General features: G+C 49.3%; 1 protein-coding gene across 4 annotated transcripts in view; it reads right to left on the bottom strand.

The window, feature by feature from the left end:
- ZNF341 (zinc finger protein 341) overlaps positions 1 to 17,782 on the bottom strand; it is a 58,129-nt gene extending 40,347 nt beyond the window's left edge. The window contains exons 1-7 of one of the 4 annotated variants that reach the window (XM_046679328.1): positions 17,696 to 17,782; positions 12,596 to 12,706; positions 10,851 to 11,047; positions 8,132 to 8,281; positions 4,937 to 5,188; positions 1,660 to 1,855; positions 224 to 314 (exon numbers count right to left, since the gene is read on the bottom strand). In XM_046679328.1, coding sequence (XP_046535284.1) covers positions 224 to 314; positions 1,660 to 1,855; positions 4,937 to 5,188; positions 8,132 to 8,281; positions 10,851 to 11,047; positions 12,596 to 12,706; positions 17,696 to 17,726 — 1,028 coding nt within the window. In that variant the 5' untranslated portion in view covers positions 17,727 to 17,782. Of the gene's footprint in view, positions 1 to 223; positions 315 to 1,659; positions 1,856 to 4,936; positions 5,189 to 8,131; positions 8,282 to 10,850; positions 11,048 to 12,595; positions 14,610 to 17,286; positions 17,533 to 17,695 lie in introns of those variants that run through there. The other 3 variants (XM_046679329.1, XM_046679327.1, XM_046679330.1) reach the window with 3 other exon arrangements.
- Positions 17,783 to 23,158: the final 5,376 nt, after the last annotated feature.

The following is a 23,158-nucleotide window of genomic DNA, read 5'->3' as shown; positions in this document are numbered from 1 at the left end:
TTCAACACCACAGCCACAAACCACCTAAAACCATCTCATGTACCAATGTAACCCACTCTGCAAGAAACTGGACAGGTCCACCCCTCCACTTCCCGGATGGGAAACCTGAGGCCCATAGGGTGACCACTCCGGCCAGGAGGCTAAGAAGGGAGCCTTGCTTCCACTCTGGATGGTCCCCCAGCAAGGGCCGCCCAGGGACACCTGCCCCGCCACGCCTGGGTACCTTCGAATGTGCTGTTGCAGGTCAAAGTTTTTGGTGAATGACTTGTCACAGTAGGAGCACTTGAGTTTCTGAGCCTTTGGCTTCCCTGCAGCTGAGACACAAAGTGGGAGGAGGGGGATGGTGAGGCTGGGGTACCAGTGAGGGCGCCGAGGGCAGCCTCCAGCCACTCCACCCCCTGAACCTTGGACAGACAGCACAGCCCCTGGGGTGTCTACACCGATGGCCAGGTGGGGGGAGGAAGCACAGGGGAGCCTCTCACAGTGCCCAGCGGGGGAAAACCCAGGACATGCTCCAGCTAGGAGACCAGAGCAAACCCCTCAAATACTCCCCTCTGCCCTGGGATCAATCCAGCCTCCCTGCTGTGGCCTATAGGGCTCTGTTTCCTGCCAGCCTCACCATTCTCCCCACCCAGCTGCAGTGGAACTTGCTAACCTTGAAAGATCTCAAACGTGGTCCCACTTCAGGGCCTCTGAACCTGCTGTTCCCCCTTGCCTGGAATGCCTGTCCCTCAGACATCAACAGGCTGTTTTCTTCTCATCCCCAGACGGATAGGGAACATCATGTTCCAGCCTCTCCTCAGTATTCTCAATCATAGTTAGCCTCCTCCCTAGAGTAACCTGTAAGCATTTATTGATTCCCTGTCTGCCTCTCCCATTAAGCTGTGAGTAATTAAGGGTAGGGAAATCATGGACCAAGATGCTGGACCCTCAGTGTCTGACACCAAGCTTGGCACACAGACGCTCAACACACACTTGTGAAAGGAAGGAAGGTTGACTGGAAAGCCCCTGAAAAATTCTCCATTTCTCTGCCCGCCCCCACTACCACCACTTTCTGACACTGCCCTCACCCCCATACTTAGCATCTCCAAAAGGTGTGGCAGACATTGCTGCTTGCCTGCCTAATATCCACTCGCCCCTTCTTTCTTCACAAATCTTCTACATGATGGGACTATCTCTATTCCTGATTAAAAGAGACATTTCTCAGCTTCCTTTGCAGCTAGATATGATGATATGACTAAGTTTTGACCAATGAGAGGTAAGTAAAAGTATACAGAATTTCTAAAAGCTGGGAGACAGTCCTTTTATCCTTCTTACTGCCTGGAATATGAAATTAATGACTGGAGCTTCAGCAGCCATTTTATACAATGAGGTACTCTGCTAACAGAAGCCATGCTCTAGGGATGGCAGAACAGAAAGACAGAAGAAATGTGGGTGCCTGGTGACCACATAGGCACGCAATCTCCAGACTGTCTGCCTCTGGCCTTGTTTTGCACAGAAGAACAAAATTCTATCATTTTGAAGTCACTCTTATTTTGGATTTTCCATTACATGCAACCAAACTTAATCCTAAGCATCATAAAAGGGAAGACCAGAACAAAACAGCCTCTGGATACGCTGATGTCAAGGAAAAGGTGCCCATGGCAGGTGTGGGCCCACCTTCCGGGAGTCCACTGGCTCCTTTGGCCCGTCGGGTCTTCAGCGTTGGCGGGGAGTCAAAGGTGGCCACTGTGCCCCCAGTGGCACTGGTCATGGGGGCAGCAGGGTTTGGTCCTTTCGGTTTGAATCCCTGTTTGCCGGGGCTGTACACCGGAGGGGTGGGGTATACTGGAGCTTCCACACACTGGCTCGGCACCTAGGAGGACAGCACAGTCAGAGAGAAGCCCTGGGAAGGGAGGGGGAGAGCTGCCCCAGGCAGGGGGACCCTCACAGTGGCCCTGGCTAATGTCAGCCGCTCCCCACCGACACCACCATCCCAACACCCCCGCCTGGCTCAGTCACCCCATGCACACCGAGAGTCCTTGGAACTTTACACGGTCAGCAGGCTAGAGCAGCTTTGGAGCCAGGCTGCCTGGGTTCAAATCCTGACCGTCACTTAGTGCCTAAGTGACCTTGTCAAGCCTTTGAACTTCTGCCTCAGGTTCCTCATCTGTAAAATGTGGCCAAGCATCGTGCCCCTCTCACTGGGTCGTTGTGAGGATTAAGTAAGTTAACACGTAGAGAGCTTAGAACAGTGCCTGGCACAGAGCAAGCACTCAACAAACAACAGCTATTGTTATTGCCATTATTACTGCTGTTGGTCGTTGTTTGTTAGCACAGGAGAACCAGGAAGTCAGAAGGGTCTGTGCCCTCACCAGTGACTCCACTTCTTAACTGACCCCGCCTGAAGCCACACCAGCAGGCATCCCTCAGCTGAGAACTGAGACTGAAGCCACAAGAAACGACCGAATGAATTCTGAGCCACTCAAACTCAGCTGACGCTAAGCTTACATCGTGACACTGGGGCATGGTGAAGATTTCATTTATTCATCGGCCTATTCATCATTCATTGGTCTTCCCAGCCTAGCCTATGCAAAATTTCACTGCCTATCCTCCTGTGCTTTATTTTTCTCCTTAGACTTGCCATTATCTAATAAATTTTCTATTTACTTTAATGTCTATTATCTGCCTAGTTCCACGAAGGCAGAGACTTCCGTCCTGGTTTTGTTTACTGCTCTATCCGGAGGCCTAAAGCAATGCTTGGCACCCAGTGTTGGGTACTCAGTAAATATTTGTTGAATGAGTGAGTTCAATTACACACATGTTGCGCATCTGATACGCCAGCAGTAGGTGCTTCCACCAGATCTTATCCTTGGCACCATTCCTACACCCTCCCATGCTCTCTCTGAAATGCAAGGGTAGGAAGCTTGGAACCACGTTCCAAGACCCCCATGCCAGCATGGTTCTGAACACAGAAAGAGTCTGCCTGTGACAAGCATCTGCATGAGATCCGGAAGGCAGAAGGGACGCAGAAGCTACTCTCCTCCAGCAGCCACGGTGGGAGACAGACGGGTTTGCAGTCATGAGTTTGGAGGGGCTGGCTGAACTCTACATGCCCCTCCTGAACCCCAGCCCTGAGGACGGCAGGGCAGCCAGATATCAGCAACAGAAGCCTACAATTTCCTCACCTCTGGGCGCGGCAGTAGTGTCCTGGCTCTCCAGGCCGAGCTCCGACAGTGAGCCTGAAAACCAGGGGCACCTGCTAGCCCTGCCTTTTGCTCCCCTAGCCCTGCCATCACTTCATAAGCACCTAACCTCCTGTATTAAATCCCTCTGCCAGAAATACCTAGAGTGGTCTCTATTTTCCTGACTGATACAGCACTCAATAAATATTTGTCACATGAATGAATTCACTCATCATTCAAGTCATTACTGAGCAATTATGTGACTGGCACTGGGTTAGCTCTCATTAGCCTCATCAGTGCTGTTGGCGGGTTCCCATTTTAGAGGTGAGGAAACTGAGGTCAGAGGGGCCTATCTCAGATACCTGCTATAGGTATCTTGCAGGGCAAGTACTCTGCTAGGTGCTAAGGATGTGAAGTCAAAGATGACTCAGGCTCTGCCCTCCAAGAGCACCCTCCTCCATATGGAAAATAAACAATGGCAGCTCCCGTGTGTGGGCCCCCTCCGCCTACCAGGTCACCATTGTCTTCTCAGCATCTCGTTGACTTAATTTTTTTTTAATTCAACAAAGTCTTTAGAGAAACTTGCTTTATTCTCCCAGGCCGAGGAAATCCCCTCACAGGCTCTCATAACATCACACAGCTGGTGATGGGATTTTCCCACTGGTCTGTCTCCCCTTACATATAGATGCTACCTGACATGGGCCATCTACCTGACATGGGCCGTCTGTATGGCCAGATTTGAGGGTGAGTCAGGGTTAACATGACCTCAAGTGCAGGCAGGCTCTTCTGTCACAAGCATACCCGCTAGCACTGGTGTCTGGGAAGTTCTATGAACTCTTAGCGCCATGAGAGTAGACTGCTTGTAGCTCAGAGCTCCTCACCAGGGAATTAAGATGGTACATTCTGTCCATCCTATTCGGTCCATCCAATTGCATAATGGCCTCAATTCTATACCTCTCCTCTTACTCATGCCCTTGGCAGTGTGACTTGGCAGCTTTCCCCATCAAGAAGTGGCATCTATTTCCCTACTCCTTAAATCTAAGCTGGCCTTGTGAAATGCTTTGACCAACAGAAGCGACATGTGTCACTTACAAGCCTAAGCCTGAACAGGCCTTGAGCATTTCTGCTCGCATTACTGCACCTCCACCACTGCTGTGAGGACAGGCCTGGCTAACCTGCTGAAGACGAGAGAAGCGTGGGGCAGAGCTGAGTCAGCCCACTCGTCCCACCCCAGGCCATCCTAGAGCAGCCAACGGCCAGCCATCTCCAGACACGTAGGAGAGCCCAGCCAGGATGAGCAGAGCTGCCAAGCTGGCCACCGCAGATGTGAGAACAATAAACACTTTTTGCTATACACCTCTGAGATTTTGTGCATATATCTTACACAGCCAGAGCTAGCCAATATACCTAGTTTGTTAAAAAATATAAGAGACATTGACGTAGATAATCTTTCGGAGTCCTCTCACTAAAAGGCAAGTATTCTCTGACTGTTCTGAGCACTCCCTGAGGGCAGCTTGTATTTCTGCAACGACCTCTACTTCCCACCACCTTCTCCTGGTTTGTGTTATACATTCATGTGTATTACATTTCTAATGGCTTGACTGGAGCCCTTCTCCCCCACGATGTGGTACACTCCATGATCTCGTTTTGTCCCCCATGGTATCTCTGGCACAGTATCCGGCACACAGTTGGTGCTCAGGAAAGGTTGAGGTTATCCCTGATGACCAAGGCCAGCTTCTCCCCCACTACCCCAATCCCCGGCCTCTGCTCACCTCCAGGGGTGGGTAGGGCTGCATTCCCAGTGCCTGGATCTCCACCGTTCCACTCCCAGCCAGGGGCGCCGTGGCACTGTACACCTCCACCACACCATTCCCGCCAGGGTTGGGACGCCCGGGGGGGCCCAGGCTCTGGGGTGGGGGTGGTGGGGGTTGTGGGGGTGGGGGTGGGGGCAGTGGCGGAGGGGGTGGAGGAGGCGGTGGAGGCTGGGTGAGGTAGCTGGGCGCAGAATGCATGTTCAGGCTGCTCTGAAATCAGAAGAGAAAATTAAAGCGTCATAGCCTCGTGATACCAGCTGTCTTGTTTATCAGTGAGGAAGGACATTTGTCTTAGCCAGCCATGTGGTGGGAACAGGCACTCACAGGGTAGCTTAGAGGATGGGGCTAAGAGTGGACATGGAAACAAAGGTACAGGAGAATTCAGAGAGGCATCAGCCTGTTGTTGCTACCACTTTTCCCTATGAAAGTCGGCAAAATGGGGCCGGCCCCGTGGCCGAGTGGTTAAGTTTGCGCGCTCCGCTTCAGCGGCCCAGGATTTCACCCATTGGAATCCTGGGCATGGACATGGCACTGCTCATCAAGCCATGCTGAGGCGACATCCCACATGCCACAACTAGAAGGACCCACAACTAAAAATATACAACTATGTACCGGGGGGCTTTGGGGAGAAAACGAAAAAATAATTTAAAAAAAAGAAATCTGAAAAAAAAAAAAAAGTCTGCAAAAATGGCCTGGCCTGTGCAGGCAAGAATTCATACAGAAGGCCTGCTGCTGTCTTTAGAATGGCCTGCTTGTAGGACTGGCTTTGTCTGAGAACCCGCCTTGTGGAAGGTTCCCTATGACAATAAGGCTGCTTTGCTCACCTGGGGCAGTGACCATACTGTACCAGGTCCCCTCGACTGTCTGTACAAACAACGTGACTTATGGTGAACGCCTCCTTCCCATCTGGGAGTCTGGAATTTTGGTCGTTGTGGCTGGACACCTACATGACCAATCCCCAACAAAAGCCTGGGCCTTGGAGTCTTAGGTGTGCATCCCTGGGCAGAAACGCTGTGCACTTGTTGCTGTTCTTCACTGCTGGAGGAAGACATGTGTTTTGCGCAGCCTCTCCCCGCTTCCCCAAGGAGGAGAACTTTGGAAACCTGCACCTGGATTCCTCTAGACTCTGGCTGATGCGCCTTTTTCCCTTGCTGATCCTGCTGTGCATCCTTTTGTTGTAATAAACCACAGCCATGAGTAGAACCATCCTGAGTCCTGGGAGTCTTTCTAGAGAATCACCAAATGTGTTGGCAGCTGTAGACCCCCTGAAACACAGCCAGTAACTTCTAGAAACTTACTCTACAAAAATAATCAAGCAAGTGGGCAAAGATACCCATACACGGATAGTTATTCCAGTAGTTTTTATAACAGCAAAAAATGGCAACAACCTACACGTCCATCCACAGAAGCCTGGCTAAATAAATAGAGGATGGTCCAGGCACACTATGGAATCCTCTGCGATTGTTAAAATGATGATGCTGATCAGTATTTCATATAGGATGCTCCTCTTAAATTGCTGTTTCTTGGGTTCCACAGTCAAATACGTTTGGGGAAAACTAGGATGACAAAATCAAAAATGTTTCTTTACTGCAGAAAAAGCCCAGGGACAGAGCACTGGAAGAGGCAGAATGCCTCCACTGTGGGCTGGTTTGACCAGAAAGCCTGTTTGTATTGGAAAATCCCAAGGAGCCAGCGTTCCAAGGAACATTTTGGAAAACACTGACGAAGAATTGTATGCATAAATAATAACATTAAACAAAAGGCAAAGCAAGAAAAGCAACTTCCAGTGCCTATAACATGACCCATTTCTATAGATGCATTATAAGTATATTAATATAAAAAGCTGTTTCCACCTCTATTTGCACTCAAAGATTAGGGAAACCAGACACTACCATTTTGGTAGTGTTTTCTTCGGGTGAAGGGAGTATGGGTCATTGATTTCCCAACTTCTATTCTGAAATACTTCAAACCTACAGAAAGACTGCAAAAAGGAAAACACTGAACACTCTTTATTTATACTTCATATAATTCAGCAGTTGTTACCATTTTGCCACATCTGTGGTGTGTGTGTACATATACACACATATATATGTGTTTTGTCAAGCCACTTGAGAGTTATTTCCAAACATCATGACACTCTGTTCCTCAATACTGTGTTCAGGGGCAACTCCTAAGAACAAGGATATTCCCCTGCAAAACCACATACCATGATCACACTTAGGAAATTGAATACTGATACAACACTATTATCTAAAATATTCAGGGGCCAGCCTGGTAGTGCAGCGGTTAAGTTCGCATGTTCTGCTTCTGCAGCCTGGGGTTTGCCGGTTCGGATCCCAGGTGTGGACATGGCACCACTTGGCAAGCCATGCTGTGGTAGGCGTTCCACATATAAAGTGGAGGAAGATGAGCACGGATGTTAGCTCAGGGCCAGGCTTCCTCAGCAAAAAGAGGAGGATTGGCAGCAGATGTTAGCTCAGGGATAATCTTCCTCAAAAAAAAATAAATAAAAAGATTAAAATATTCCAATACCTCCATCTTCTAATTCCCTCAACTGTCCCAATAATGCCTTTATAGGTTTTTTTCCCCCAATCCAGGATACAACCAAGAATTTCACATTGTAGGGCCAGCCCCAGTGGCCTAGTGGTTAAGTTTGGCACACTCCACTTCAGCGGCCTGGGTTCAATTCCCGGGCGTGGATCTACACCACTCATCTGTCAGTGGCTGTGCTGTGGTGGCAGCTCACATACAAAAAGAGGAAGACTGGCAACAGATGTTAGCTCAGGGTAAGTCCACAGTAAAAAAAAACAAAAAGATAGAATTGCACACTGTGGTCAGTTGCCATGTCTCTTTAGTTTCCAGATTATTAATAATTAAACTTTTTTTCTTACTTTTCTTTTGCGTATTTTCTAATGGACATGAAATACTTTCCTTAAGAGTAAAAATAGCTGGACTGTGGCTGCAAAACCCCAAAGTCAAGTTCTGGGTCCCAACTGCCTGTGGCAGCTTTCCCACCCACAGCAGGGCTGGCCAAGGGGAGGCTGGGAGTCCCCTCGGCATGAGGAGAGCTTCTTTCTACAAGATTCTGAATCTGCAGGAGTCAACATGCAGGCTTGGCATCAAGACCCTGTGAGAAGCCAGCCCCCTCCTTACCTGCACTGGTGGGGGGCCCTGGGGCATGGGCTGGTCCAGGGATGTGAAGGCCGACATGGCAGACATGAGCACATCATCGCTCACCAAGATATTCCCCTGCACCAGGGTCTGGATCAGCGGGGACGGGGGCACTGTGATATATGTGGGGATCTGGACCAGGAAGCAGGGGGAGACAGAGACAGAGGCAGAGAGAGAACACATGCGTGAGGCTCTGGAAGGAAGCAGAGGACAGGATGCAAAAAATCTACATCTGCAATCCCACAGACCTGGATTCCACTGCTACCTCTTTTGCTCCCCGCTGTGTGAACCCCTGGGCAAGTCACTCCACTTCTCTGAGCCTCCATTTCTTCATCCATCAAATGAGGGGAATAAGTCACACCTCCCTGTAAGGCGTATACCCTGTGACTCAGCAATAATAGTTCCCAGCATCTATCTTAGAAACACTCACACATGTCCACAGGGAATCCACCAACAAGAGTATTCTGCACAGCCTTGTTTCCAATAGTGATAAACTGGAAATAACCTTGATAGCCATCAATAGGGGAATGGATTAAAAAATACAATACGGTTGTGGATAGAATACTATACAGCAGGTAAAAGGTATGAAAAAGGCATGAAAAATCAAATTATAAAATAACATGTACATTACGTATTTTTATTTTTAAAAACCTAAAACAATACTGCTATATAATTCCTGTGGGTACTTAAATAAGTATGTGAAAGTATCTTAAAAGGTTGAGAAGGACATCCATCAGTAGCTACCTGGTGGAAGGAGAGAGGAATAGTGTCAAAGGGGCCTTGATTTGTAACATTCTTTTAAAAAGGAGAAGGGAAACATGTATTACTTGCAAATGTACCAATTAATAATAAAAATAATAATATGTCCCCAGGGTAATAGGATGAAATGTAGACCTCATGAGAGTGTCAAAGGTGCCATGGCTGTACCCTCAGGGGACGTAAAGGGTGTTTCATTTTGTGTTTCTTGCTTTTCCTTACTGGCAGGCCCCTGGCATCTTTCCAGGTCACCTGCCTCTGTGGGACCTTTGGGAACAGCAGCGACTGGGTCCCCGAACCTAGAGTCTTGTTCAAACAGGATGTCTTTGCCCTCAATCAGGCAAGGACAGCCCAGGCAGGTTGGGGAAATGCCCCACATCACGGCCAGGAAAGGCAGCATAGGTCCTGGCTCACATGTATTTTTACAATGTCGTATGCATTAGGCAGAGATGAAAAACGAGACATCATATCCATGTCCACCCAAGTCACTGAGGCAGGGGGATCTGTGTTTGCCCATAACTGACCACTTGTGTTCTAAAGTTATTTCCTTGCCCGGGACTGGAGGAATTTATCTCTCTCTCCTTTTATTAAAAAAAAAAGGAGAGGGAATATTTTCTGCTAACAAAACTCATAATCAAGGAGTGAGAAAAAATGACTATGTCCTGTGTTAGAAGATGTCTGTGACAACTTGAAAAGTGTCAGTCTACACATCCTATGGGTTAGGGGTGAATGCATTTATTTTGATGGCAGGAATTACGTCCACACAGTGGATGGAGATAATGTTTTAAAGGAATAAGGAGACAAGGGGAAGTCAAACTCCTTGACCTGGCATCCTGAGACATGCCCAACCTCCTTTATGAGGATTCTTTAAGCCTTCTAAGAGCCCCCGACCCATGGTGCCTTTCCTCCCGAACTGTGTTCCGGAATGAGGACTCCGGAAGCCTCTCCAAATACCTCCAGCCTGGCTCCCTTCCCTAACTTCTAGACTTGTGTATCCGTCTGCATCTTCACCACCTCCACTTAACGTCCAATAGGCATCTTAAATCCAATGTATCCAGCTAAACTCTGGACATCCCCCCCAAATCTTCTCCTCACCATTTTGCCTACTTTGGTTAATGGCAACTCCAACTGTGGAGTCACCCTTGACTCTTGATCGCACACCACACATCCAATCCATCCACAAACCTGTCAGCTCCATCTTCATAATATTTCCCAAATCTCCTCCCTTCTCTCCACCTCCACCTCCACCTCCACCGCACGCTGCCTGGATCTGTACACAGCCCCCTAGTGCATCTCCTGGCTTTCTCTCCTGACTGCCTTCAAAATCTATTCTCAGTACAGCAGCCAGAGTGACCTAGTTAAAGCGTAAATCAGACTATACCCTTCTTCTCAAAACCCTCCAGTGGCTCCCAGCTCACTCAGAGCTAAAAGCGCATGAGGCCCATACAATCTGCCAGGATCCACTTGTTGCCTCTCTGACCTTATCATCTCCCACTTTCCTCCTCCTCTCTCAGCTCCAGCCACTCTCACCTCTTTGCTCTACCTGGAATAAACCTAGCACACTCTTGCCTGAGGGCCTTTGCACTTGCTCATCCCTCCTCCTACTACAATACTCTTCTGAAAACTGGCGGCGTGACCCATTCCCTAACCTCCTTAGGTCTCTGCTCAAAGGTCACCTCTTCACAGAGGCTTTCTGCAAGCACCATATATAAAATAGCAAGACCTCCCACCCCTGTCTTGGCATCCCCTCTCTGTCTGCACTTAGCCCAAAAAAAGCATATCTCAATACATTTTTGGGGTACTCACCCTATCTACCTCACCCAACTCCACGAAGGCAGTGACTTGGTCTGTTTGTCCATCGCTGTACCCCTGGTGCCTGACACACCGTGGGTGCTCAAAAAAAGCCTTGCTGAATAGACGAATAAACAAACCATTGAATGAATACCTGGCGACTGGCAGGAGGCGGGGCCTGCTGGACTGCCGTGGGTGCTGCCGAAGGCGTGTAGATGCTGTTGGTGGCCAGGGAGACCGTGGCCAGCGGTGGGGCATTCCCCTGGCACTGTTCCCGCTTGTGGGTCATAAACGCCGGCAGTGAGTTGAACTGCTTCTTACACTTCCCGCAGAGGAAGACATCTTCATCATCTAGGGGTCACAGGCGCAGAGTGGCAGAGAGAGGGGAATAACAAGAAAAAGCCAGAACAAAGGAGGTGGCATCACAGTGAGAAATGGGAGGAGACCTGTGTCAGGACCACAGAACAGCAAATCTAAAAGCATTCCATGACTCAGGGTGCGTGTGTCAAGCGTGGACTTTGTGCTTCCGAGGAGCTTTCAAAACCATACAGGCACTTGCAGGAGTATCCAGCCATGTGCATCCAGGTGTGAAAAAATTAGAAATCAGGAAATAATAAAGTGGGTTTGTGTCAAAATTGAGAAATTCAGGATCTTTATCCTGCCTGAATTTATTCATCAGTCCCCAAATGAGCCACGTGATCACATCCCTCTGTGCCTTTGTGTCCCCAATTACCCCTGCCAAGTTGCCTCTCTCAGAATGACTCATCCTGCAAGGCTCAACTCAGACATCACCTCCTCCAGGAAGCCTTCCTAAAGCAGTGGCCACAGTTCCTTCCTCGGGGCATGCCTCTCATATCACACTTCACTCTTACTTCTTAGACAGTAATACAAATTCTAGTGGGAAACACAGCTGTCTAGTTAAAGACTATATTTCCCAGTCTTCTTTGCAGCTAGACACGTCATGTGACTGAATTCTGACCAATAGGACAAGAGCTGTAGTACACTGTCTAATGCAACTTGCTCTTAAAAGGAAGGGGTATGACTCCCACTTCCTTCTTACTTCCCTTCATGTCACCTGGAGAGTAGAAATGAAAGTGGGAGGCTGGAACAGACATCCTGGGTTGCATGTTGAGGGCAATACAGCCACAAGAAAGAAAGGGTCTGAGTCTCACATACATAACCACCTCAGATCTGATCAGGACTTCATGCAGCAGAGAGAGAAACTTCAATCTTATACAAACCACAAGAAACTTGCATTTTTTATTTACAACAGCTAAAACCAAATCCCAAATAGCCTCACAAGACTCCTATGAGGTAGGACTTTTATCTCCATTTTACAGATGTGGAACCTGAGGCACAGAGAGGTTAACTCACTTGCCCAAGGACACAGAGCCAGGAACTAGGGAACAAGGATTCAAACCCAGGTGTGTATCTCTCTGTCCCCAGTGTAGTTCCCAAGGGCTCAGAAATGTTTGTGGAATGAATAAATGAACACATGGACTCACACAGGGCTGTAAAAGAAGTCCCTTGCCCTCTCTGTGTCTCAGGGGTCTAGCCTGTAAATTGGAGAGAGTCATGCGCAGCCTGTTCCTTCCATAGAAGGGAGGTTGAGAAATGACTTCAGGTCAAAGGTACAAGCATTGCCAAGCACTGGGGCTCCTAGCCATTCCCTGTGTCATGATCCTCACATTCACTAAGGGATTGAGAGTGCCCTCAGAGCTAAGTAGAGAAAGGCTTGAGCCTGAGGATCCAGGCTGGGAGGAAGGGGAGAGGCTTCACACACCAGAGGGCACCCTGGGGACCTCAGTGGGCAGTTCACTCCCACGCCCCCTCGTGAGCCCCTGTTTTTCACGGGGAGCCACTCACCCTTCCCCCGGGTGAACCCAGGCAGACACTCACCCAGTGGCTGGAGAGAGGGGGGTGCGTTGACGCTCTGGCCTGTTGGATCAGGGACTGCTCCTTGGCCATCCAACAACGACTGGACAGCCAGGACGGTCTGATTGTCCATTCCTGAAGAAAGAAACGCAGCCTCCTTGGAAGACGGGCCCAGCACGCCGTCTGACTTCACCCTCACAAGCCAGACCCATGGCTGGCTGTGCCCCAGTATACATTCTCCCCTACTTCCATTGCAACAGAACCCAGGATTTGGGGCTGAAACCATGGCCCTAGAATAAAGATGACTTTTCCCACAGCTCCTGCAGCTAGGGAATGTCTAAGTTCTGGCCAATGGGATGTAAGTAAAGGTGTTCTAAAGCAGCTTCTGGGAATTTTTCTTAAAAGCCACCAATACATGACCTCCTTCTTTGTCCCATCCTTTATCCTGCTTCCTAGAACAAGAATATGACGGTGGGAACTTTAGCAACCATCCCAGATCATGAGAACAAGGGCCATACCCTAAGGATTGCAGAACAAAAAACTGGAAAGACCCTGGGCCTCGGAGAACCTTGGAGAACACAGCCACCCTCGTAGCTCTGGACTGTCTTCCTCTGGACTCCCACATGAGAGAAATAAACTTCCAGCCTGTTTGACCACTGCTAGGTTGGGCTTCTCGCTTATTCGTGGCTGAATCTAATCCTAAGTGATATAGGGCCTCTGGAAATCATGCTAAGGAGTCTTCCCCACGTACACCTCACAAATGCCACAAATCTGCACTCAGGCATCCTTCCTTGCTTTGCTTGTTTTCTGATGTGTGTTTGTCTTTTCTGTTCCTCAATGAACAATGTAATCTGAATTTGTGGTCGGGGGACTCTTGAGAAGCTGAGTACTTTCATGTTTTCCAATGAGTTGTCACTGTCGAGGTTCGCAGTACACTGTTCAGCCGTGTCACTAGCTGGAGGACAGATCTCCTCGTGCCTGAGTGGCCACCCAGGCACACTGCCTCCCTCCCAAATAACCCAGAGGGTGCCTCTTTTCTCTCTCTCCCCACAGCCAATGCTCTGCCTCCAACCTCTCAGCATTTAGCCCATACCTGCCCCGGCTACTAACTGCTTTCCCCTGGCACAATGAAGGTTGAGTCTCTCCTGAGACCAGCCCTTCCCTCCATCCTCTCCTGCTCCCTCAGAAACCACTGTCCACCGACGGGCCCCTCTCTGCACACCACCTGCAACCTCTCCTTCCCGCCAGCAGCTACACATGCTCGGGTCTCTCTATAATGCCCCCCCTCAAACCCACGTTCCCATCTCTTCTCTCTTCAACGTCAAACGTCCGATGAGGATCATCTGATGTGTATCCTCCCTCCCGTCTGCCCTCCTCCACCCACTCTAGTGGGGCTTAAGCCCCCGCCATTCCACCAAAATCACCAAAGACCTCCTGACAGCATCTGACACTCCTTCCTGATACACTCCCTTCTCTGGCTCCAGGACCCCCCCTTCCTGGGTCTCCTCCCGCCTTTCTGCTGGCTCCTTCCCAGCCTCTCTCTCTCTCTTCTCCTGTCCGTCCCCTGAAAGTTTCTGTTTTGAAGGGTTCCTTTTGTCTGAACTTGCTCTCCTCTCCCCAGGCAGCCTCATTTACTCCCAGTCTACTTCTCCTCAGTATCCAGAGTTCCAGATCTGGGGTTCATGCTCCTATGAATTTGCTTCAGTAAATCTTCTACCATTTTATGCAAAATTGGGAGTATGTTAGCTTTTGTGTGCAAATCTGTACACAAACGTTCATAGCAGTTTCACTCAGAATAGTAAAAAACTAGAAACAATTCAGATGGGTGAACGGGTTCAATGGGTACGTGGTTAAACGAACTGTGCTATATCCACACCAGGGACTACTATTCAGCAATAAAAAGGAACAAATTATTGATACACACAACAATATATGAATCTGCAGGGAATTATGAGTGAAAAAAGCCAATCTCAAAGGTTATATATATGCTATATGATTCCATTTACATGACATTCTTTTTTGAAGATCAGCCGTGAGCTAACATCCACTGCCTATCCTCCTCTTTTTGCTGAGGAAGATTGGCCCTGAGCTAACATCTGTGCCCATCTTCCTCTATTTTATATGTGGGACGCCTGCCACAGCATGGCTTAACCAGTGGTGCACAGGTCCATGCCTGGGATCTGAATCAGTGAACCCTGGGCCACTGAAGTGGAGCATGCAAACTTAACTGCTACGCCACCAGGCTGGTCCCTTACATGATATTCTTGAAATGACAAAATTTCAGAAATGGAGAACAGATTAGTGTTTGCCAGGCATCAGAAATGGGGGGTGTGCGGCGGGGTGTGGCTATAAAAGGGCAATGTCTTACAGTGACGGAACTCCTTTGTATGCTGACTGGTTGTGATATTATACAAAAGTTTTGCAAGATGTTACATTGGGGGAAACTAGGTAAAGAGTACACAGGATCTCCCGGTATGATTTCCTTTGTTTTTTGTTTTTTGTTTTTTTGAGGAAGATTAGCCCCGAGGTAACATCTGCTGCCAATCCTCCTCTGTTTGCTGAGGAAGACTGGCCCTGAGCTAACATCCATGCCCATCTTCCTCTACTTTATACGTGGGATGCCTGCCACAGCATGGCGTGTCAAGCGGTGCCATGTCCGCACCCGGGATCTGAACTGGCAAACCCCAGGCTGCCGAGGCAGAACATGCCTACTTAACTGCTGCGCCACCAGGCAGGCCCCTCGGTATTATTTCTTACAACTGCATGGGAATCTACAGAAAAAAATAATTATTTCAAAATAAAAGTCTAATTTAAAAAATACTACCTGTCAAAACTCTGGAGACAAAAAAAAAATCAGGGGTTGTAGGGGAGGGATGAACACGCAGAGCACACAGGATTTTTAGGATGGTGAAAACACTCTGTGATGATATTATAATAATGGATACATACACTATATGTAATCCACTAACGTGAAGCATGAAAGGTGAACTCTAAGATAAACTATGGACTTTGGCTGATTATGATGTGTCAATGGAGGTTCATCCTTGGTAACAAATGTACTATTCTGGTGAGTTATGCTGCTAATGGGGCAAGCTATGCATGTGTGGGGTCGGGGGTATTTAGAAATCTCTGTACTTTCCTCTCAACTTTGTTGTGAACCTAAAACTGCCCTAAAAAAAAGTCTAAAACTGAACTCAAACTAGATGTATCATCTGCCACCCCTGTTTGTTCCTCTTCTGGTAACCCTTATCAGCAAGAATAGGGCATCACGGTGCACCCAACCACAGCCCCTGTGGCACCCCTTGATTCTTCCTTCAACCTACCTGCCCTCCCACCCCTCACTTCCAGTCCCTCAGCAAGTCTAGCCTATTTTGCCTCCCAAATGTCTCGCAGATCCACTTCCTCTCCATCACCACAGCTGTGCCCCTGGCCCAGGCCACCATCAGTTCTCAGCAGGACAACTACGGCTGCTTCACTCATGTCCCCACTGCCACTCTGGCCCCCTCCAGTCTGTTCTCAGAGCAGCCAGGGTGAACTTTATAAAACATACATCAGATTGTGTTGCTCCCCTGCTGAAAACCCTTTCTTAGCTCCACACTGATTGCAAGATAAAGTTCAGAAGCCTCATCTCTAACTGCACACCCACATGAACTTCTGTGAATCCCAAAAGACCTCTCTCTCTCTCCCAGACTGCCTGGGTCACCGCTGGATCCCCACAGTTCTGCTGCCCTTCTTCTAGCCCAGCACGCATCACACTACCCCAGGAACTGATTTTTCTTTTAATTTCTTCATCACTCAATACTGAACACATTCTTGTAGTAAAAATGCAAACACTGAGAAGTTCACAGAACCTAAAGAGAAGGCAGGCCTCACCCCATCGTACTGGCTTCCGGGAAGGAACCACCACTGACCCTGCCCCTCCACATCCATCATCTCTCATAGCACTGAATGCCAGCTGCCGTTATCTTCTTTTACTGTTGACCTTTTCCATAATTCTATAATTTCTATAATTGGATGTTCTATAATTTCTATCTGTCCCCCACCAGACTGTGGGGCAGGGACTATGTCTGGCTCAACGAGTGTTATGAAAATGAATCTCTCCAGATGGGTGGAGGGTTACCCCCACTTCCTGCCACGGCCCTGAAGTCGCTAAGGCTTCCTCCCCAACGCCCAGCAGGTGCACCTGGAGGCTCTTGGTGCTTGTTCTCTCCAAAGCCAATTCACCGCACCTGAGGACCACTCATCCTAAGATCTTGCAGACCACAGAACAATCAGGTGACACCCACGGTTTGTCGGTTTGAGTCTGGGAGCACCGCATTCCGGCCAAGCACACCGTTAGCACCAATCCTTTCTTGGTGTGAGTTTGTGAAACTCTGCACCCCAGCATGGTGCACACAGTAGGCCACTAGTGTTTGCTGGTTTGGGTCTGTGAGCACCAACGCCTGGCCTTGCACGCAAGTGGCACCTATCCTTTCCTGGTCTGAATTTCAGAAACTGTGTTACAGCTCGAGGCACATAGTTGTTACTCAATACAAGTTCTTCAGCGTCAGGACGCCTGGTTCGGCTGCTGCGTCGCCAAGCCCCTCCGGCCCCGCAGGCGCCCCTGCACATCGTCCCCTCGGTGCAGCCTCCCTCGCCCCGCTGTTCAGGCCTGGCCTACCCCACCCTCCCTGGCTGTTCCATCCAGGACACCCCTCCCGCGCCTGGCCAAGGACCTCGCGGCTGGAGCTGTTCAGGGCCGAGGGAGGTCCGGGGCCCCGCGGATCCATCCCTCCCCGGCTGTTCCGGTCCCGGTGCATCCCCCCGGGGCCGTCTCTTCCCTGCTGTTCCCGCGCCGTTGCCCCCCACCCCCGCCGGGCCGCGGCTCCCACGGCTGTTCCGGCCCCGATGCTCCCCCCCCGCCACTGAATCTTATCTCCACGGCTGTTCCGGTCCCGTTGCCCCCCACGCCGGGCCTCGGCTCCCGCGGCTGTTCCCGCCCGGGCCCCTCCCGCCCCGCGGCTGTTCCGGCCCGGCGCCCTCCGCCCCGCGGCCGCCGCGCGCCCTGGGCCCGGCGCTGCGAGGACGCGGCGGGAGGGGGCGCAACGCGGAACAGCCGCCTCCCCCGGCTCCGCCGCCGCTCACCCTCCAGGGCTTCGAAGATCGCCTGCGCCATCTTGGAGCCGCCGCCGCCGCGGGAGCCGAAGCGGGGCTACGCGAGCATTGTGGGAGCCGCAGCGGCGGCGGGGTCGGGGCCGCCAGGGGGCGCCCGGGAGCCGCCGCCGAGCCCCCCGTTCCGGAAACCCAGCCATGGCTCGCGGGACCCCCAGCATCCCGGAGCTCCCCTAGCCCCGCCTTGATGACCCCGTCACCGGCGCATGTGGACCCCCATCTCCGCTCCACTTGAACTCCCAACTCTGCGCACTGATCCCATCCCCGCGGCACACCTGGCACCTCCCGACCTACTTATCTGCACGCCCATCCCCGCCACACCTGACCTGACCCCCACCTCTGTGACAGAGACCCCCGTCCCACTGCACGTGAGACCCCTGACTTCTGCAACACGAACGTATTTCCACTGCCTACAATATCCCGCCCTTTGAAGACCTATCCCCATTCCCATCTCACACAGACCACTCAACTCTGTCACGAGGACCCCCATCTCCACCTGACATAGGACCCCTGCCCCAACTGTGCAACACTGATTCCCATCCCTGATCATAGCCTTCTCATTCTCCCTGCCACAGTGATCCCCATCTCTGCCCATTGGGAACCACCTACCTCTCCTCATGTGACTCCCCATCTCTATCTAGTCTTAATCCCTCATCATCTCAGAGGTTCCCCCATGGCTGTCACATAACCACCTCATTTCGACCTTCTGGGGGACCTCCATTTCCTCTTCACACAGATCTCCATCCCTGAGTCTTGAGGACCCTATTTCTGTCACATCGCGCCCCCACCCCCCAACAATACCTACCTTAGCAATCCCCAGCCCAGCCTCATAGAAAGCCCATCCAGGTCTCCTAGGGATCCTCCTGCCCCTCATTGGGATTCCCTATCACACACAGACTCTTCTCATCTTCATTTATGCTCCACCAGTCTCTCGCTGAGGACTTACTATGCATCAGGTCCTATAATAGCTCCAGGAATACAGTGGTCCTTTCGGTGGAGTTAGAGGTGGGGGAAGCAGACAGGCATTAAATCTTCAAAAATATTTAATTACAAGGTATGATCATGGCCTTGAAGAAGTACGCTTGGGCCACAAGGAAGAGTTGGGGAGTGGGTTGAGGGGAGAGGGGAACCATGGAGGTGCCATCCATGGTGATCTCTCTCATGAGCATAGCCGTGTCTGACTACTATGGATCAGACTCTAAACGTTCTCCTTGTTTTTTCTTAAATACTATTTTAGCCTCATCCAAAGCAGTAATCACAATTTTCATTTTCTTATATTCGCTAAATATATGAACTCCTAAAATTAAAAAATATTCATCCAAAGCTCTGCTGCCTTTGTGGAACACTACCAACCTCTGTTCCTGATAAGTTGCCTCGAAGACCCTCTGCCTACACACTCCCTTAAGGCCCATTTCTACCAGTGAACTTCCTCTCCTGCCCCGAACACCACTCCTGCCCCCCCCCCCCCCATACCCTTCCCCTTGGTATCCTTTCCTGCGCTGCAAGCTCTGAACAGATGTCCCCCACAGAGAACTCACCCTTCTCTCAGACTCCATGCCCCGACCCCTTTCCTGGGAACCCTGGAGATCCAGGGCCCACTTCAAGCCCCAAATCCCCCTTCCCACTGTCTCTCTGGCAGGAGTAGGGCCAGGTTCCTTCCTCCCTGTCTTGCCTTTAACATCCCCATTAATTCAATGGCCTCAGATTCTCATCATCTCTCCCCTTCAAGAGTTTCTCAATAACTGTTCTCTTTTTTTTATTCAAGTAATATATTAATACATACACATTCATTTAATTAATTTAAAAATATTTATTGAGTACTTATTGTGTGCTAGACACTGTTAGATGTGGAGGATGCAGCCATGAACAAAACGACAAAAATCCTTGCCTTCATGGAGTCATAGCCCAGCAGGTGAGATGCGCTGTAGACAAGAAACAAAAGAGAAATGTTCTATGACTTAAGATATTTTTGGGAGGAGGGGGGAAAGCTACTTTAGACAGGGTGGTCAGGGAGGGCCTCGCCGAGGGGGTGGACCTAAGAAGTGAGATGGAGTCAGGTGGAGAAAAGGGAACAGAAAGGCAGAGCTTATTAGCTATATTATCTTGGGCAAGTGCAAAGGCCCTGAGGCCAAAATGAAAGGAACAAGGACTGTAAAGGGGCAACTGAGGTTAAGAAGTGAGGTATGGGTACAGGAGGATGAGGATGGAGGGATGGACAGGGCCACAGTGAGGGTTTGGGTTTTATGCAGAGGGTGATGGAGGCACTGGACAATAAAATATTTCTCCAATGCAGGCCTTGGAAGCTTTCTATGTATTTCCATACATGCAGGTGCATGTACACATGTTGATTTTTATCTGCTCTTCAGGCCTTTGCACATGCTGATCTCTCTTACTAAAATGCTGTTCTCCCACCCCACCCCTATTATGTGACACTTTTTGACCATTGGAAGTTCCGCTTTTCTCTACCTTCTCAAAACAGAGTCCTCTGAGCAAGGGAGGTGCTTCATCCATTCTGGATGGACCTCAGGGCCTGGCACAGAGGCAACCTAGGAAATGCTTGTTGACTGACTGCCTGACTGATGGAACAACTAAATGAGCTTTCAAGGATGTAGAACCCTACGTCCAGCAGGCTCCCCAGTCAGGCTGCCCGCTGCTCCAGACTTTCTACTCCACACCTCCATCTCTTCCTCCAACTAAATCTGTCTGTCCTATGTCACATTCCCTAAGGGCCAGCTAGTTGGCACTGAACCTAATCTGATTACAGTTTAGAGACTCTTGGGATAAGTAATGTAACAATTTCAGGCATGAAGCCAAGTAAGGAAGAGGGAAAGTCTGGGAAACCTCCAGTGTCTCCCTCCACAATGACTGCTCCAGCCATTTCAGAAAAGTTAACTTGTCTAGGGGAAGGAGAGAAATCACGAGCAGCTTAAACCAGACTCCCAGCTGCAGGGGGAAGAAGGTAAGGACACACAAGGTGATGCTTGGCCCTGACATCTCGTTAGGTTCACTGGGATTGGTAGCAGACGGCAAAGCTTGGTGGTTGTCATGGGCTGAATTGTGCCCCCACAGAATTCATATGTTGACATCCTAACCCCTACTACCTCATTCTGTATTTGTAGATAAGGCCTTTAAAGAGTAATTAAAGTTAAATGAGATGGTATAGGTGGACCCTAATTCAATATGACTGACGTCCTTATAAGAAGTGGAGATTTGAATACACGCATAGACTAAGGGGTGACCACATGAGGACACAGTAAGAAGGCAGCCATCTGTAAGCCAAGGAGAGAGGCCTCAAGAGCAACCAAACCTGCAGACACCTTGATCTTGGACCTCCAGCCTCCAGAATTATGAGAAAATAAATTTCTGTTGTTTAAGCCTCCCAGTCCATGGCATTTTGCTAGGGAAGCCCTAGAAAACTAATGCAATGGTTAAGATCAAAGCCTCTGGAACCAGGGGGTTGGATTCCAAACCTGGCTCCATCTTGTATTAGCTATGTCATCATAGGCAAAGTTACTTTGCTTCTCTGTGTCTCAGTTTCCCATCAGTTAAATGGCATGATTATAGCGCCTACCTCATAGAGTTGCCATGAGAATGAAACGGTTAATAAAGCACTTAGGAAACAATTCCTGGCATACAGCAAGTACTCTGTAGGTGCTCGTTAAATAAGTAAGTTCACTTTTGCTGGGCAAAGGTGGATAAACAGGCTCTGCTCTGAGGAACTCAGAATTATGTGCAATCAAAAAGGGTCACCAGACAATGATAAGTGTTCCCACGTGGCAATTCTTTACCCTGGCCTCCTGGAGAGCAGAAACTTACTAATCTCCGTGAGAAAGCATTTAGCAAAAGCTAACACTCAGCAATAACTTGAACCAAATAGTTTCCAAATATCCTCTCCTGATGCTGGGCCACATGTCACGACTTGGTGACTGATTCTTCTTGGGAGTATCAAGTGCTATTTCCAGAAGTTCTGTTTGGTTCCTTTTCAAATTTTCCTTTTTTTCCCCAGTATATAATTTTCTGTTCCCTATAGCTATTTTCTAGCTTTAAATCTTGTGCACACAATTTTCTTTTAAAGATTTTATTTTTTTCCTTTTTCTCCCCAAAGCCCCCCAGTACATAGTTGTATACTCTTCGTTGTGGGTCCTTCTAGTTGTGGCATGTGGGATGCTGCCTCAGCGTGGTTTGATGAGCAGTGCCATGTCCGTGCCCAGGATTCGAACCAATGAAACACTGGGCTGCCTGCAGCGGAGCGGGCAAACTTAACCACTTGCCATGGGGCCAGCCCCTGGTGCACAGAATTTTCAAAAACCTGTCTGTGAATTACAATGCTTGACATCTGTGTTGCTCTGTTGCACCCATGTGCTGTGTCTGTTGATTGTTCTTCATGAAGTCCTGGGTGCCTGGTTATCTCCGGCTATGTGCTGGTCATCACCTTGAAAAATTACTTGTGGTGGATCCCTGAAGCCAAAGACACATGTGCCCTTCTTCAGAGAGGCTTTGCATTTGCTTTTGTCAAGGGTTTAGGGGCGCTTTCAGTCAGTTATCACCTCAAACCAGGTTTCCAGTTCATAGCTTGAGATTTCTTGGGCTGCCAGACTCTACTCTCTGGGGTGCAAAAGGACTCATCGATGGTCACAACTTCCCAAGGAAGGGCTTTAAAAAAAACCTCCCCTTTCTTCTTCCTTCAGCTGTTCTGCTCAGGACCAAGGCAATCTTTTCTGAACTCCCTTGGGGCTAGTGGTATGGGGTGTACAGCAGATTCATATCACACTAAACTTGAGGTGAAACCCTTTAGGGTCTCAGCTTAATGTGAGGAGATTCTTCTATAAGACTCCCCACTTGGACAAGCCCTGGACTTTCACTTCTGTGCCTCTTTCTCTATGTGGTTCACGAACTGAAACCCACAGGTTCAGTATTGGCAAATACCTTCATGTCATAAGTAGCTTTGGTCTTCCAATATCTTCCTGTTAACTTGTTACTAACTTTCACTCAATAATTGGCCTGGGCATTCCCCAGGCTTTTAAGCATTTCATTGTTTTTCAGAGGATATTTTTATATTTTATTTGACATTGCAAGTATTTTCAGAGGATTAACTGAATAAACCAGTCCACCCTTACCAAAAAAGAAAGAAAACTCAGTTTCAGCGACAAAATAGACCCAGCATAATTCCTCCTTCACTGACCTCTAACGTCATTTTCTGACACTAACCCAGGCAATAATATCACAGAAAAATACCACGTGGCCCAAGTACCAGGGGACACCCTTACAAGTCACAGTCACCACTCAACGTGTAGTTGTTATCCAGTGACAACTCCACACAGTGACATCATACATAAATGTCACTCATCAATGCTCTGGGAGATGACAACCCAAACTGTACTGCTTCAACAGGCATATGTTTGGCACCCACCATGCGCTAAGTGCCGGGGTCACAGC

The sequence above is a fragment of the Equus quagga genome, chromosome 12 (assembly GCF_021613505.1).
Source record: "Equus quagga isolate Etosha38 chromosome 12, UCLA_HA_Equagga_1.0, whole genome shotgun sequence".
Classification (NCBI taxonomy): Eukaryota; Metazoa; Chordata; class Mammalia; order Perissodactyla; family Equidae; genus Equus; species Equus quagga.
The sequence above is the reverse complement of the archived record's forward strand: the minus strand, read 5'-3'. Positions and strand labels throughout refer to the sequence as shown.